This window comes from Perognathus longimembris, chromosome 17 (genome assembly GCF_023159225.1).
Source record: "Perognathus longimembris pacificus isolate PPM17 chromosome 17, ASM2315922v1, whole genome shotgun sequence".
NCBI lineage: Eukaryota > Metazoa > Chordata > Mammalia > Rodentia > Heteromyidae > Perognathus > Perognathus longimembris.
Window position 1 is genome coordinate 20,120,991 of NC_063177.1, and position 15,328 is coordinate 20,136,318.

At 46.6% G+C, this 15,328-nt stretch overlaps 1 protein-coding gene across 1 annotated transcript; it reads right to left on the bottom strand.

Moving 5' to 3' along the window:
• Positions 1–1,050: 1,050 nt before the first annotated feature.
• On the bottom strand, positions 1,051–11,826 carry LOC125365590 (cytochrome c, somatic-like). The gene is made up of 2 exons (XM_048365764.1): positions 11,821–11,826; positions 1,051–1,927 (listed from the first exon to the last, which is right to left on the bottom strand). The coding sequence occupies exon 2, from the start codon at positions 1,904–1,906 to the stop codon at positions 1,589–1,591; it is 318 nt and encodes a 105-aa protein (XP_048221721.1). The 5' UTR covers positions 1,907–1,927; positions 11,821–11,826; the 3' UTR covers positions 1,051–1,588.
• Between the last annotated feature and the right edge of the window lie 3,502 nt (positions 11,827–15,328).

Sequence of the window (15,328 nt, forward strand, 5' to 3'; positions counted from 1 at the left end):
CAGGCCCTGAGTCCAAGGCCCAAGACTGGCCAAAATAACAAAAAACAAAAAACAAAATGATTTTCACCATGTGGTCTGCTCTGTATTCTGATGGAATTTGGAGGAAATTGAAGTGGTGTGTGTGTGTGTGTGTGTGTGTGTGTGTGTGTGTGTGTGTTTGGGGTGGGGGGATCAGTATTTTATTAGTGTGGTTCTGGTTGCAAGCAACAAAAATGGACTTTCATGAACGTTACACACAAAAGGTGGGCTGCTAATGCTGAGGTGGGGGCTCATTGCAAAAAGTGCTCTGGGGGTTGCTCTGGAGTACAGTGATGGGAGCTAGACATCCACCAGCAGGGAGCTAGGAATCACTGCAGAAAATCAGGAAAGGAAGGTCAAGTAATATAAAGAGGAGAAATAGGATGCTTGATATCAAGCCAAGATAATAAATAAAGGACCACTGTAGATGGTGTAAGAATCTTAGATTAGATCCTTTTTTTCGGTTGTTGAATAATTCAGGATGGCATCCATCATCAGTAGCCCAATGATTTGTGGGGTGATATACCTCTGAAGTACACTTCTCAACTTAAGGTGTCTCCTGTTTTCCATCCTTTCCTCTTCATCTCTGTTTCTTTTCTTCCTTCTTTCCTTCCTTCCTTTCTGTAATGGAGTCCTCCCAAAGGAGGGGATTCCCATCAGAAATGTAATGGGGTCTGAGGGGGGGGGGGAATCCCCATCCCTCCAAGAGTCCACCACTCAGAGACAGTCTCAAGTAAAAAGATGGATTTACTGGGGAACTAAAAAGCGAACTGACTGTCCAGGGCTGTAGCCCAGACTCAGGAGCTGGAACAATGGGCCCCGAGCCATGCTCGGGGCCAGGTTATAAAGCAAACACCACATGGTCAGGCCTGCCACACGCAGGTGGCCAATGAGGTCACAACACTTACAGAGCATGCCAGGTCACACACAGGTGGCCAATGGGGTTACAATCTGCTTCATAGCAACTGTCTGAACCAACCTATTGTGTTGTGGTTTTTTGTGTGAGAAGTGTTAAATAGTCTTTATTTGACATTTATACATAAGCCACACTAAAATATCTTTCAATAAGTAAAAAGCAGATTTCAGAGACAGGGAATTGTAATTAAATTGGCTTAGTCAAGACCAAAAATATAGACATTGCTTCCTCATCTTCAACCACTGCCTTTAACAAGTTAATGATCACAAATTCAAACAGGTTAATTTTGCTTGATTATAAGACAGTGAAGGGATTTCCCCCCATGTTTAAAATGTTCTCATAATTAGCTATATAAATCTGAATATAAAACCAATCTGACAGATTTGGAAATAGTATTCCCTAACTTGTTGAAAAATTGAACATTAGTAAGTCCAATGATATCACAGAAAGGGGAACAAATGACAGTAGTTTTTTTTTTTTTGAAGATCACATTCACTTAACCATAAGCCAGTTCTACTTAAATCAGGACTGCCCAAAAATATTCTGCCAGCCATTCATGATATGAAATCTGGTATTAGAGATCAATTGAATTATGGTACACATTAAAAAGCCATGAGACATTTGTTTTGCAATAAATAAATAAGGCAGTGGCTATTACTCATTTGTAGCTTTTTTGAGGTAAGCTATCAAGTCTGCCCTGTCTCCCTTCTTCTTAATGCCAGCGAAGATAATTTTTGTTCCTGGGATGTACTTTTTGGGATTCTCCAAGTACTCCATCAGTGTATCCTCTCCCCAGGTGATTCCTTTGTTCTTACTGGCATCTGTGTAAGTGAATCCAGCTGCTTGACCTGTCTTCCGACCAAACAGACCATGGAGATTAGGCCCAGTCTTGTGCTTGCCTTCCTTTTTAATGGTGTGGCACTGGGCACACTTCTGAACAAAAATCTTCTTGCCTTTCTCAACATCACCCATTTTAAATTCACTCCTCCGTCGCTACTACAGCAGCTCGAAAGCCAGACGTCCTGCTCTCTCCAACCTATTGTTTTAGTTAGACTTGGTGCATGGATTTGGCAGGGCTCACATGATGCAGGCAGATATGCCTACTCTTGGGAGGGCACAGGTTTAACCCTGACCTTTCCACAACTCAGGTGGCCAAGCAGTTTAAGGGGAACTTCCCTGGATAGGATGGGGGAGATCTTAGCAAAGATGGAGTCAACTTCTGCTCTCTTTAATCTGAGATAGAGTCTATCTGACACCCCTCAACAGCCAATGATGGCACTGGCCAGATCCAACCTCCATATTATACTTTCCTTCTTTCCTTTTGCCAGTGCTGGGATTTGAACTAAGGGCTGTGTGCTCTCCATTTTCTTGCCTGAATTGCTACCATCCATGCCTTCAGTATGGATAGTTTGTTTGGGCTTTTCTGCCTGGGCTGGCTTTGAACCATGATCCTCAGATCTCAGCCTCCTGATTAGCTAAGATGACAGGTATTGAAAGGATATGTCCCGGGGCTGGGAATATGGCCTAGTGGCAAGAGTGCTTGCCTCCTACACATGAAGCTCTCGGTTAGATTCCCCAGTGTTAGGTCCTCTCCCTGAGGGCTCCATGTAACTGCCTCCAGGTCTGCAGGTTACCCAGGTAACTGGGTGGAGACTTAATGAGGTGGGGGCAGCTACATGGAGCCCTCAGGGAGAGGACCTAACAGTGTACAACTGTCTGTATGTCTGTCTGTCTTTCGGTAAAACATGTAAAAACTAGCATCATGGTTTTAAAATTACTTGCTTTTGACTACTATTTTAAAAGTCAAGTGTACATCTGATCCTGACAATTCTTTGGTATAGGCTAAGATTTTGCTTCTCCATTTTTTCTCTCCTGTGCTCTCATAAACTCTTTAAGATCAAGGGACTAGAGTAATTTTGGATTGAGTGTGCAAATGTGGCTGCTGACCTCGATTTTCCTGACCCAGGATTGATATTTTGCTTTATAGGATGCAGTCCGATGTGTGCTAGCTGCGTGGACTGTGGCAGCCCGTGGCTACAGGAAGCTACTTCCACAGTCTGCTCTCAAACTGCCTGGTTTTGAAGAGCCAGAGTGAAGGACCATAGTAACTCCATATTGTACTAAGACCCCATTCTGTACCTGACTGACCTTACTGTAAGCCCTACCCCCCACCATAAAATGCCCTGGGACAGAGAGTTCTCAGAAAAACCATAAACACCCATAAGAGTGACCGGCAGAGAAGAAAAACAAGTTTTGGAGTTACTCCAGAACTCCCCCACCCAGGTGTGGTTTCCAGTATCTAATTAAAACCCTGCAGCTGTGCACGTATCTTCCTTGCTACACTCCTATGACTTAACCAATCAATTTTAAATGCGTCGGTCCCTTGATCTGACCAATGACCCTTTCCAGATTCCTTCCTGCCACCAAATGCGCCAAACATGCTTTAGAATTATTTTATAATTTTCCTGCGGTGTGTGTTGATTTGTTAAAAGATGCTATGATGTATGCTAAGTCCCTGCCTTCCCCAAAGAATGTATAAAACAGCTGGAAGCTCTAGGCTGGGCCTCTTAGCGTCACCAGCTTTCTGAGTGGGCGGAGGACTGAGCTAACCCGAAATAAATGCCCTTTTTGCTGCTTGCACTGGTCTTGGTCTCTGGTGGTCTCTCGGGGGATCTGAACTCGAGCATTTCAGTTTCACTACTAGTGATTCCTTATTCTCTTTCTCTTGCATGGGAAGCTGCTCAGGAAATCTGGGAATCACTGGTGGTGTTCCTGTGAAGATTTTGACAGGCCCAGAGTACTCCTGCCCTGGCTCTGCCTGCCCCAAGATTAGAGCTGGGTTTACAGCAAGCCTATCATGATAGAGTTGTAAGATTAGAGCTGGGTTTATAGCAAGCCTATCATGACAGAGTTGCAAGCGAGACTTCAACTGTGCAGTAAGTTAAGATACAAGTCTGTGACTCTTACTTCTAGGTTAAAAGCATCAGAGTTGTGTTTGGTGGCCACAGGTTTGCACTGGGGTAGCACTGGTGTCTTCCCATGTCTTAGAAACTGTCGTGGCTGCTGCAGAGAGCAGACATGGCTGGCCTTTGGTTTGTGTGGATTTTGTGACTAGGAAGATGGTTAAAGCCCAAACCTAAATCTTTTTAAAATTGTCACCCTGCTTAAACTAGTAGGTCACCAGCCTACAAAAGCCAGAGTACTCAGAGTAAGCAACCAGGGAATACTGGGAGATTTCAAATGTCTTTAACCAGTCTGTGTAGAAATTTGCAGGCAACCCAGCAGGAGGTGTGACAATCTATCCAGGGGACTCTGAGAGATGCCACTACAGCCTTGCTCAGATCCAACCCATCTCTCCTGCCTGCCTCCATCACACATGACTAACAAAGCCTGCTTATTCGGGATGGAAGACAAGGCCACTTCAGATCTGCTGAAGCTGAGACTTTTACGTTGTCCTGATCCTTTGCCCTCTTGATTATTATCATTTGTGTTCTCTTCTACCTGCCAGGAAGGTTAAATTATATGATTTGATGGCACATGGATCTCATTCAGTCTGCTGTTCTCTATAGTGTGATGACTCTTGTGGAGCACCTACCTGGTGGCCTTTGCATGTTTTTTTTTATGCTGTTTTGCAGTGAGATGCATTTTGGTAAGTAGTAAAAAGGTGCCAAGTTTGGATTCTTGGCACAATGCTAGTGGTTAAAAATTGTCATTTGAGTTCAAAGGTCTTCATGCAATAACTGAGACTGAAAAAAAAAATGGCTCTTTTAAAACCTGAAGCCTGGAAGCAATGTGCCCCCTGGGCTTCAGAGTTTTTCCAGATGTAAATAAAGGCTGAGGTGAAGTTGTTAAAGCGGAGCTTAGTAAAAGGTTTTAGAAATCAAGAATGCATTCTAGGTAAGAAACTTGGAAGTAAAACAAAGAACAAAAAAAACAAGCAATGGGTGGCAACTGGGCTCCAGATTTTCCCAAATATCTCCAGGCTTCAGTTTTTCAAATGCAAATTAAGAAGCTAAAGTGTAAGTGCTACTGCAGAAGTCTGGCAAGTATTTGTTGGTCAATTCTCAACAAGTTATAGGTAAACTCTACTCCTATTGTTCTCCTGTTGCTTTAATTGGATATAAAAGGGACTTTTATGGCTAAGACTCCTTGGATTGCAGTTCGAAGCTAGCTGGGCAGGAAAAAAAAATCCCTCTAAAACTCCATCTCCCAGCTAACCAGCAAAGAGCCAGACTGGAAGCTTGGCTCAAGAGACTCATATCACAGGACTGAGGATATGTCCTAGTGGCAACAGTGCTTGCTTTGTATACATGAGGCCCTGGGTTCAATTCCCCAGTACCACATATATTAGAAGATGGCCAGAAGTGGCACTGTGGCTCAAGTGGCAGAGTGCTAGCCTTGAGCAAAAAGAAGCCAGGGACAGTACTCAGGCCCTGAGTCCAAGCCCCAGGACTGGCAGAGAGAGAAAGAGAGAGAGAGAAAGAGAGAGAGAGAGAGAGAGAGAGAGAGAGAGAGAGAGAGAGAGAGAGAGAGAGAGACTCATATCATAGTAACCAGCCAAATGCTGGAAGCGGCACCGTGGCTCAAGTGGTAGAGTGCTAGCCTCGAGCAGAAGTGCTCAGGGACAGTGCCCAGGCCTTGAGTTCAAACCCCGTGAATGCCAACTGTGACAAGCTATCCAAGCAATGAGCACCTAGACCTTCAGGACGAGGTCAATCCTGACGAGGAACCATGGAGAGAAGTAAGAGGAGAAGAAGTCTCATCTTAAATGGAGTCAATTTAAACTTGCCCTTTCAAAATTAATCAGAGCCAGGAGATCAAGAGGAATAGTTGTTTACCCACCTAATGTCCATACCTGTCCATTTTCCATCTGGACAGAAACTTGCATTCTTGCATTTGTTACTTGCAAGTAACTTCCAACCAGTCAGTCCACTATCCCTAAACACTCCCTTCCTGCCCCCAGTCCAGCTATTCCTCCTTCCTTGTTATGGGCCACAACTGGGTTTATGTTCCAAATGTAACTTTTCTGGCTTGTGGCCACATCGGTCATGTTAACTGGTCCTGTGAACTTGTCAGCCTTTTGTCTGATCTTTTAAAAAGTCTCTTTTAACAGGATAACAACATCCCTCACCCAGGACCCCACCTGGGAACTTGCAGTTCAAGGCCCTCCTTATTACAGGCAACTGGAGGCTTCACTTTCACTGCTCTGCCCAGTGCAGATCTGGATCCTGAAGACCCCAGCCCCAGTGCCCAAGCTGCAGGAGGTAGCCAGAGGAGATCATGACACCCTTTGGCCCATTCTCATGGAAATGATGAGGACTTTTACCAACCAAACTGTCAAACATATACTTCTCCGATGGTACCAGGCCAAATGACAACCAGGGACCCCTGACTACTTCACTCCAGAAGAAACAACCTCCACCCATACTCCTGGCCTCCTACCGCTCCTCTGTTATTAATAACAAATGGGGAATGTTAGCATTTCCCTAGCCTCAGGTCCTCAACTCCTCCCATTAGCCCCAGATCCACCCATACCTAATGAGCCACTCCTACTCACTATTAAAACCTACCTTTACCCCCAGAGAGAGAGAAGCTGCCACCTGGATAAGGTGCAGGCTCCATGTAGCTGGATAAGGTGCAGGCTCCTTCTCCCATGGGAACTATGGCCCTACTAATAAACCTCCTTATGAACCTTATTCTCTTGTCTGTGATTATCTCTGCATGGTCCCCTGGGATGGCCGGGACATATCCTTTCAGGTATGAGCCATCGGTGCAGGGTTAGAAAAGGTCTTTTTATACTGAGACATCCAGACCAAGAAATTCCCCTGTAGTCCTAGCTAAAGAGGCTGAGCCATGGGCTGGGGATATGGCCTAGTGGCAAGAGTGCTTGCCTCGTATACATGAGGCCCTAGGTTCGATTCCCCAGCACCACATATTCAGAAAATGGCCAGAAGTGGCGCTGTGGCTCAAGTGGCAGAGTGCTAGCCTTGAGCAAAAAGAAGCCAGGGACAGTGCTCAGACCCTGAGTCCAGTCCCCAGGACTGGCAAAAAAAAAAAAAAAGAGGCTGAGCCATCCCAAGTAAGCAGCTTGACCCTTGCAAAAGAAAGGAAGGAGAGAGATCAAGCATAATTGGTATTCTATTTGCATGCTTTAAAAAAGTTAAATGGGGAAGGGTCTTCATGATTGCATTATAGAGTTTAATATGTTATAATTAATTAATTTGGCATTCAACTGTAATGTCCATATGTTAATTTCCCTGTGATCCCCATGATGGAAAGACTTAAAGATGAGTTTGAAAAAAAAAATTGAAAGAATTTTATTTATCAAGTTCTGTCAAATTGTTACGTGTATCTTGCTTAAGTTTCTGTTCATTAATTTACATTCATCCAATTATATAAAGCAAATTTGGAGGGGAAAAAAAAAGAAGTTAAATGGGTACTCAGTAAATACCAGTTGCACCCAGAACCAAGAATTAAACAAAGAGTATTTTGATTGCTTAAATGGTTCATTGCTTTATTTGCCGGAGTTTTATGTTGGCTTGCTATCACATGTTCTATCACCAGTGTGTAGTACTGTTAACATTCCACCCCCCACCCTCCTGCCTTAGATCCTCAGCTCCTCCCAGTAGCCTCCATAGCCACCCATACCTCAACTCCCTGCCCTAGAACAATAATGGGCCACTCCCACTCACCATTCAGACTTACCTACTTCCCCTTTAGCCCCAGAGAAGCTGCACCTGGATAAGGTGCAAAAGCCAGACGCCATGTTGTTCCCTCTCCTGTGGGAGATATGGCCCCACTAATAAACCTCCTTACCAACCTGCTTCAGTCTGTGACTATCTCCGCATGGTCCCCTGTGATGGCTGGGACACATTCTTTTAGGTATAAGTGATTTTTGCCTTTAAAATCCCAGCCCTACTAAGGCTGTTTGTCACCATCTCGGTGGTGGCGACTGTTAGGAAAATGGAGGAGATCCTCAACAGGCAGGACTGTTTGAGGAACAGTGAGGGGCATAGACCTTCCCGCGGGTTTGGAGGTTGGGCTGCTGACTGGGTTTGGGGGTGGGCTTATGTCCTCGACCAGCCCATAGTGGAATGACCCACTTGTGGTGAGCAGCTATTGTCCCTTGGGGACCCAGGGTAGTGTCCTTGGCTGGGACTAGATTAGACATGCCTGAGGACAGGCATGTGATCAACTTGTCTTGCTTGACCTTGGGAATGAGGCAGGAATCAATCCTTCAGTGATCAGTGTGCACAACTAAATAAAAAGACTCCTAGCCCTAATGAGTGCTGGTGACTATTGTTGTGGGTTCGAGGCCCACCTGGATATCCAGTATACAACAATACACCTGCTCCCATATGGACTACAATACTAATAACCACCCACCTCCATCCCACACTCTCTGGGAGACACAGTTGGTGGGCATTCTTTCTGGCTCACCCCAACAACAATCTGAAGAGAGGCTGATTTGTTTTACTGAGAAAATGGAGGGAGGTGCAGCCTGACTCATCTGCCCACATGGCCAATAAACAGAAAGCAAGGCACCCAATGGTCACCAGAGTCACACAGATTAAGCCATCTGCCAGACTGATGAGGATGTCAGCAGCAAGGGTCCTCAGGGCAAGACTTTCTCCTGGCTGAGGAGCTTGTGGGTAGGAAGCTTGATTGACACAGACTCCGCCTTGACATAGGATCTGAGAAGTTCAATTCCATATTCTTAATGGCTGTCAATCAGCTCCCCACTGTTTCCCCTGGGGGCTGGACCAGCAGGGGTGTCTCCAAGGCTTAGGAACAGCTGGAAGAACAAAGGCAGATCAGGCCTGTTTGTTTTTCCCAGCCTTTAACCCACCTCAGGAATGAGCTCAGGTGTCAGAGCTGAATGAAGTGCTTCTCAAATCCCTGGGCTTCCTGGAGGCTTTCAAGACATCCAATGAGCAAGTCAGAATAAGATGTGAAGGCTGGGAATGTGGCTTAGTGGTAGAGTGCTTGCCTTGTATGCATGAAACCCTGTGTTGATTCCTCAGTACCACATACACAGAAAGAACTGCAAGTGGTGCTGTGGCTCAAGTGGTAGGGCACCAGCCTTGAGCAAAAAGAAGTTCAGGGACAGTGCCCAGGCCCTGAATTCAAGCCCCAGCACTGGCAAAAAAAAAAAAAAAAAGATATGAATTCAAATAATGCAGCAATCACTTTCACTTCTAGTACTTCCGTCTTTATTTTTTACTATTCTTTTTTTGGTGGTACTAGAGTTTGAACTCAGGGCCTGGTGAGTCAGGTCCTCTACCATTCATTACACCTATATCCCCAACCCTTTTTTTTTGCTTGGGGCCAGTCTCAGGCCACAAACATCTTGCCCAGGCTCATCTAGCTGGGATTACAGGCACACACCACTATGCCTTGCCTTGGAAGATACAGAGTCTCATTGCTTTTTGTCTAGGCTGGCCTCCACCTCCTTCCCAGTAGCTGAGATTACAGGCAGGTGCCACCACTGGGCTACTCTTTAAAAATTGTTATTATAAAGGTGATGTACAGAGTGTTATATATTGAATACCCAGGTGGGCCTCCAACCCACACTAGTCACCAGCACTCAGTCAACCAGAGTAGCAATCTTTTATTTAGCTGTGGACAGCGTCTGATTGCTGTTAGGTTTTTTAAAGTAGGTAGCCGGTAAAGGAGAACGCCATGCGGTATTCAGGCAGGAGAGAAAGTTTATTACCGAACTGCTGGCCTGTGGCCGAGGTGATCCATGGCCGAGAAAAGGTAGAGAAGAGAGAGAAAAGAGAGAAGAGGGCGACCCCCACCCAGCCCTGCTTTATTAAGGGTAGGGGCAAGGGGTGTGGCCAGGTGGATTAGGATGTGACCTCAGGGAAAGGGGAGGTAACTGCCTCCAGGTCTGCAGGTTACCCAGGTAACTGGGTGGAGACTTAATGAGGTGGGGGCATCTGCATGTAGCCCTCAGGGAGAGGACCTTATATTCCAGCCTTTTAATAGTTATGAAAAAGGAGGAAGACTCTCTCTGGCTGCTTCCTGCTGGCAAGGGGAATCAGCATTAGCGGTAAAAGGCAGAAATGTGGCCCCTCCTGGAGAAGGCAAGCAGCAGGGTCCCTTGGTGGTAGATGCCAGCCCTTGAATGAAGCCTGGAAGAAGTCTCCTGAGGCAGGGGCTGGAAAAAAATATTAAGGCAAAAGGAAGGGTTTAGGGCACAAAATTAAAAATTGGATGACTTGGACAGTTCTTATGCTGAGGCATGGACATTAGATGGACAAGCTACTATCTCTTGATCCCCCGGCTCTGATTAATTTTGAAAGGGCGAGACAAAGTGACTCCATTTAGGATGTGACATCATTTTCTTCTTACTCCTCTTCATGATCATTGTTCCCTGAACTGGCTGAGTCCCAGGGGTCTAGGTGCTTGTTGCTGGGATGGCTTGTCCCCGATGGCATTCACAGGATTTGAACTCAGGGCCTGGGCACTGTCCTTGAGCACTTCTGCTCAAAGCTAGTACTCTACCACTTGAGCCACAGCTCCACTTCCAGCATTTGGCTGGTTAGAGCTCAGTCTCTTGAGCCATGCTTCCAGCCTGGCTCTTCGCTGGTTAGTTGGGAGGTGGAGTTTGAGAGAGATTTTCTGCCCGGGCTGGCTTCGAACTACAATCCAAGGTGTCTTTGCCACAAAAGCCCTTTTTGATTTCCAATTAAAACAAGGAGACCAAGGGGACTAGAACTTACCTGTACCTTGTCAAGAACTGACCAAATACTTGCCAGAATTCTGCAATGACAAAACTCAGTAGATGTGATAAGTTTTAGCACAGATATATAGCAAGATGGACATACTAACAAATGACGTTTACACATACAAACACACATGGAACACACATACACACTGTGCACATAGGTTTTACAGCATGCAAAAATGAATTTCAGCAGTAGACTTTCGGAATTCCAATAGTAAATGACATTTTTTTTGTCCAATATTTTAGAACCACGTGGTCAGTTAGAAAAACAATTTTGCTAGCAAACAACAATTTTCAGATTATAAAATGGAGAAACCATATTTTGATAAACTCCAGTGGGATGCCATGTTGAGGGGGGTGGCAGGAGGACACAAACACACTAACAGAGAACACGTGGCATGGCATAATGGCACCTGAGATGGTGCCTGTTAGACCCAATGTCCACCACGTGGTCAAAAAATGAATTTCAGCAGTAGACTTTCGGAATTCCAATAGTAAATCACATTTTTTTGTCCAATATTTTAGAACCACGTGGTCGGTTAGGAAAACAATTTTGCTAGCAAACAACAATTTTCAGATTATAAAATGGAGAAACCATATTTTGATAAACTCCAGTGCGATGCCATGTTGAGGGGGGTGGCAGGAGGACACAAACACACTAACAGAGAACACGTGGCATGGCATAATGGCGCCTGAGTTGGTGCCTGTTAGACCCAATATCCACCACGTGGTCAATGCTAGAGAAAGAACTTTTAGATATCTTTGTTGACAAAGCACATTGGTGGTTAAGCCTCAGTATCCAAGGTCTATGAAAAGAGGCAGCTTTGTGAGCAAGGCACGTTATCAGGATGGTACCACCTGGAGTTTTTAAAGTAAGCAAGTAAGCAGGCAGATGAGAGAGGGAGAAAAGGGAAGAGAAAGAGAGGAAAGGAGAGAAAGATAGCCTGAATATGTGACTTCTGACCATTTACCATTGTGGTGGCAAAATCTGTATCTGTGTGAGTATTTCCAGCAGGCCTCATTGCACTGTCAAGAGGCGTGCTAGCAGTGTCCCGGCTGGGGTGTGACTGTGATGCAAAACCCAAAAAGCACGGGAGGGAGGCTCCTGGTGAGTGGATGAGCTTACTGGGCAGAAGCAGCAGAAGCGGCGGACAGATCGGCAGAGAACTGGAGCAGCACCAGTTTCATTCACCAGGGTAGACAAGTGGTGTGGAGGTGGAGGTGGATGTGGAGGCCAGCAATGGTGTTGGTGAAGAGTCTCACGAGGCGTCTCACAGCAGTTCGGTTCGTGGAAAAAGGGCCATCAGGACTGGGGATACTCCCAGAAAAGGGAGAAAAAAAAGATGGGAATTCTGCCTGTCCTGACTCTTAAGCCCTATCCTAGTCACGGCACCATATAGTTTTTTTAAAGTAGGTAGCTGGTAAAAGAACGCCACGCGGTATTCAGGCAGGAGAGAAAGTTTATTACCGAACTGCTGGCCTGTGGCCGAGGTGATCCATGGCCGAGAGAAGGTAGAGAAGAGAGAGAAAAGAGAGAAGAGGGCGACCCCCACCCAGCCCTGCTTTATTAAGGGAAGGGGCAAGGGGTGTGGCCAGGTGGATTAGGATGTGACCTCAGGGAAAGGGAAAGTAACTGCCTCCAGGTCTGCAGGTTACCCAGGTAACTGGGTGGAGACTTAATGAGGTGGGGGCATCTGCATATAGTCCTCAGGGAGAGGACCTTACAATCGCCACCACTGGGATGGTGACAAATGTGGAAACCAAGTGAAAGGTATAGGGGAACTCCCTTTCTTTGAGTCCCTAGAAACAGCAGGCTTAGACAAGGTAGTAGGCCTGGGGAAGTGCAAACCTAAGCCGAATAATAGGAGCCAAAAGCAGCTTGACCTAGAGCTGCTTGACCTTTGTAAAGGAAAGGAATGAGGAAGACCACTCAGTTTGCATGCTTTAGTTTAGGGGAACTTCCAAAAAGAGAAAGATCTAAGGTTGTAATGGGGTTTAAGGTGTTGGGGACAGCTGTGCCTTTAAGAGGCCACAGCTGGCTTTAGCCTGTCCCCTCCCCTTCCGCCTTTAACAGGAAGAGAAGCCCCCAGCCCCTAGGGCGAGCACGTGTCTGTTGGTCGGGGACCCCAGAACCCAGTCCTTGGGGGGGCTGGGCTCCGCCCACAAAGGAAGTCCCCTGACATCACTTGATCGACAGCCCTCATGGCCAACCTGTAGTCCCTCTCCTATGCCCGCCTTTGGGGGTATATCTGTGGCTCCTCATTTGAATAAATCAGAACGCCCCAGAGGTATTCGAGACCACTGCGCGCTCATGTCTTTCCTTGGGCTGGCGAGCATGGGGTCTTGCAACCACAGCCAACCGAGGGTACCTGTGGCCATCACTCACGTGAGAGCGATAAAGGACCACACAGGAAGGGGTGGACAAGCCCCTTCCCTCCCCAAGTGGAGGGAAAGTAGAGTGAGCCCGGCAAATGGCGACCCGAACATAGGGGCATAGAGCCCACAGGAGTAAGTCCGCAGCGATTGGTAGCCCTCGGGAAAATTGGAGAAAATGAGTTCTCCGGGCGTGTGGTCCCCACCGAAAGCAAAGGTGGGGCAAAACCGATCCGTGTCCAAGAGACCGGATCGAATTTTCGGCACAGGCCAAGGGTGGAGACATTTCTGCAGCCCGCGGGGCAGCGCTGTGCGTCTCCGGGCGCCAAGCGGCAGCGACGGCTGCGTGCTTGGGGTCCGGGACTAGCGGCGCGAATTCCGTGCCCGCCGCGAGAGATCGTGGCCCCGGCAATGTTTGGAGACATGGCGAGCACAGAGACTCGCGGGGGCGCCTGGAGCGGCTTGCCTTTACACCGGCGCCTGCTTTTTCTTCCCGCTCTGGGACCGCCGAGAGCGGCGGAGGCGCCTAAGCACCTACCGTGAGAATCTTTGGGCTGCCGAGCACGGCACGGTGGAAGCACGTGAGCGCCGGGAGCGAAAATTTCTGGGCTGGTGATACATGGGGCCCTGGCAGCTGTGGGCAGCGCTGAGCGCGGCAGCGTCCCGGGGTACAGAGCTGTGCTCGCTCTCTCCACCCCCAAAGCCGGCCCCAAACCAACTGCTTCATGCTGGCTGCCTCCCCTCCCCCCGCCTCTGAGGCCTGGGCAGGCTGGCTAATCTGCTTTAAAGGAGACAAAGGGGTTCTCAGTGTTTTGTCAATGTTGGCCAGTCGGAGACTCGTTAATTCTGAGTTTGCAGGCTAAATTCTAAACTTGGTTAACAGATAAAAGATTCCAAATTTTGCCGCCGCCAGCGCGGATGGGCGGGGACTCAAGAGACGGGCAGACCTCCAGCGACTGCAGCTGGGCGGGGCTAGAGCCTGCGTCTGTGAAGAAACCCCGCCCCCCCCCCGCGTGCTTGCCTGCATGGTTTCCCTGTGTTAAACTCGCAGCTACAGGCTGAGTGAGAGAAAAAGAAAAAGCCCCCAGATTTCAGACAAAAACGGAGTAATTGGAGATATTTTAAAAAGGCGAACAATAGTTCTAATACAGCAATAAGTAATTTGGTTGGATTTCCTATAATTACCAGCTCAGAGGTACTAAAAATCAAAAGAGTTTTTCTGGATGACCAAAAGGTTTACTTGCCTGAAGTGATTTGATCCTGCGATACTCTTGTAATTTGGAGATATTAGAAAAAGCGATATGCTGAGGCCAAAATCCCTTGTATTTAAATCTTGGTAAACACGATTAAGTTATCTTGGATATTAGTCTGATGATTCAGATACTGAATTTCCATGTGAGACTCCTATCTTGAGTTGCATATAATCAGGCAAGCGTCTAAAGTATGTTTGTTTAACTATGGGGATAAGAGTAAATTCTCGTTAACCCTGTATGTATACAAAATATGGCAAAATAAGCTAATAATTCTCACTAATTTATTAAAAAAGCTAAATGAATAAGTGCCTCTAAATTTGTAATTATGATTCCTGCATTAAGAAAAAATTGTCATTTGAGTTCAAAGTCTTTCGGATGCAAACAAGGCTAAGACAAAGGCCTAAAAGTACATTCCTAAATGGAAAATTAAACAACCAAAGTGCCAACAATTGCCAGATCACAGGCACCATAGCTGTTAAAAGCCACAGAATTATCTTGGGATTTTAGAACTAGAGAAATCTCTTAAAATCATCACCCTGCTTAAGCCAAAAGGGCATCTACCTACAAGGCCAGGGAATACTCAGCAACCAACCAGAATATGCTGGGGGATTTAAATGTCCTTAACCAGTCTACTTTTCTGGCTTATGCCCAGGATATATTTTATGCCATTCATGCCAACCAGCTCTGAGAACTTGTCATTACTTGGCTTGATCTTTCCAAAAGTCTCTTTTGACAGAATAACATCTCCCTAAAGTCACCACCTGGAAACTTGCAGTTCAAGGCCATCATCTTTTCCATACTGCTGTGCCAAGCTACAGGGTGGCCAGATGAGACCAGGACACCCATTGGCCCGGATGGCCATTCCATTCTCATGTTAATGATAAGAACTTTTGCCAGCAACATTGGATGGTGCCAGGCTGACCAGGGGCCCTTGACCACCTCGCCCCCTTTCAGCAGGAAGTAGCTCCAGAAGAAAGACTGCCACCCTTATTCCCAGCCCAGCCTGGTGCCCTGCCATGTCATGAAAAAAAAATA

Coding starts and splice junctions, on each gene's coding strand:
- LOC125365590 (XM_048365764.1), bottom strand. CDS start 1,906: ATGGGTGATGTTGAGAAAGGCAAGAAGATTTTTGTTCAGAAGTGTGCC.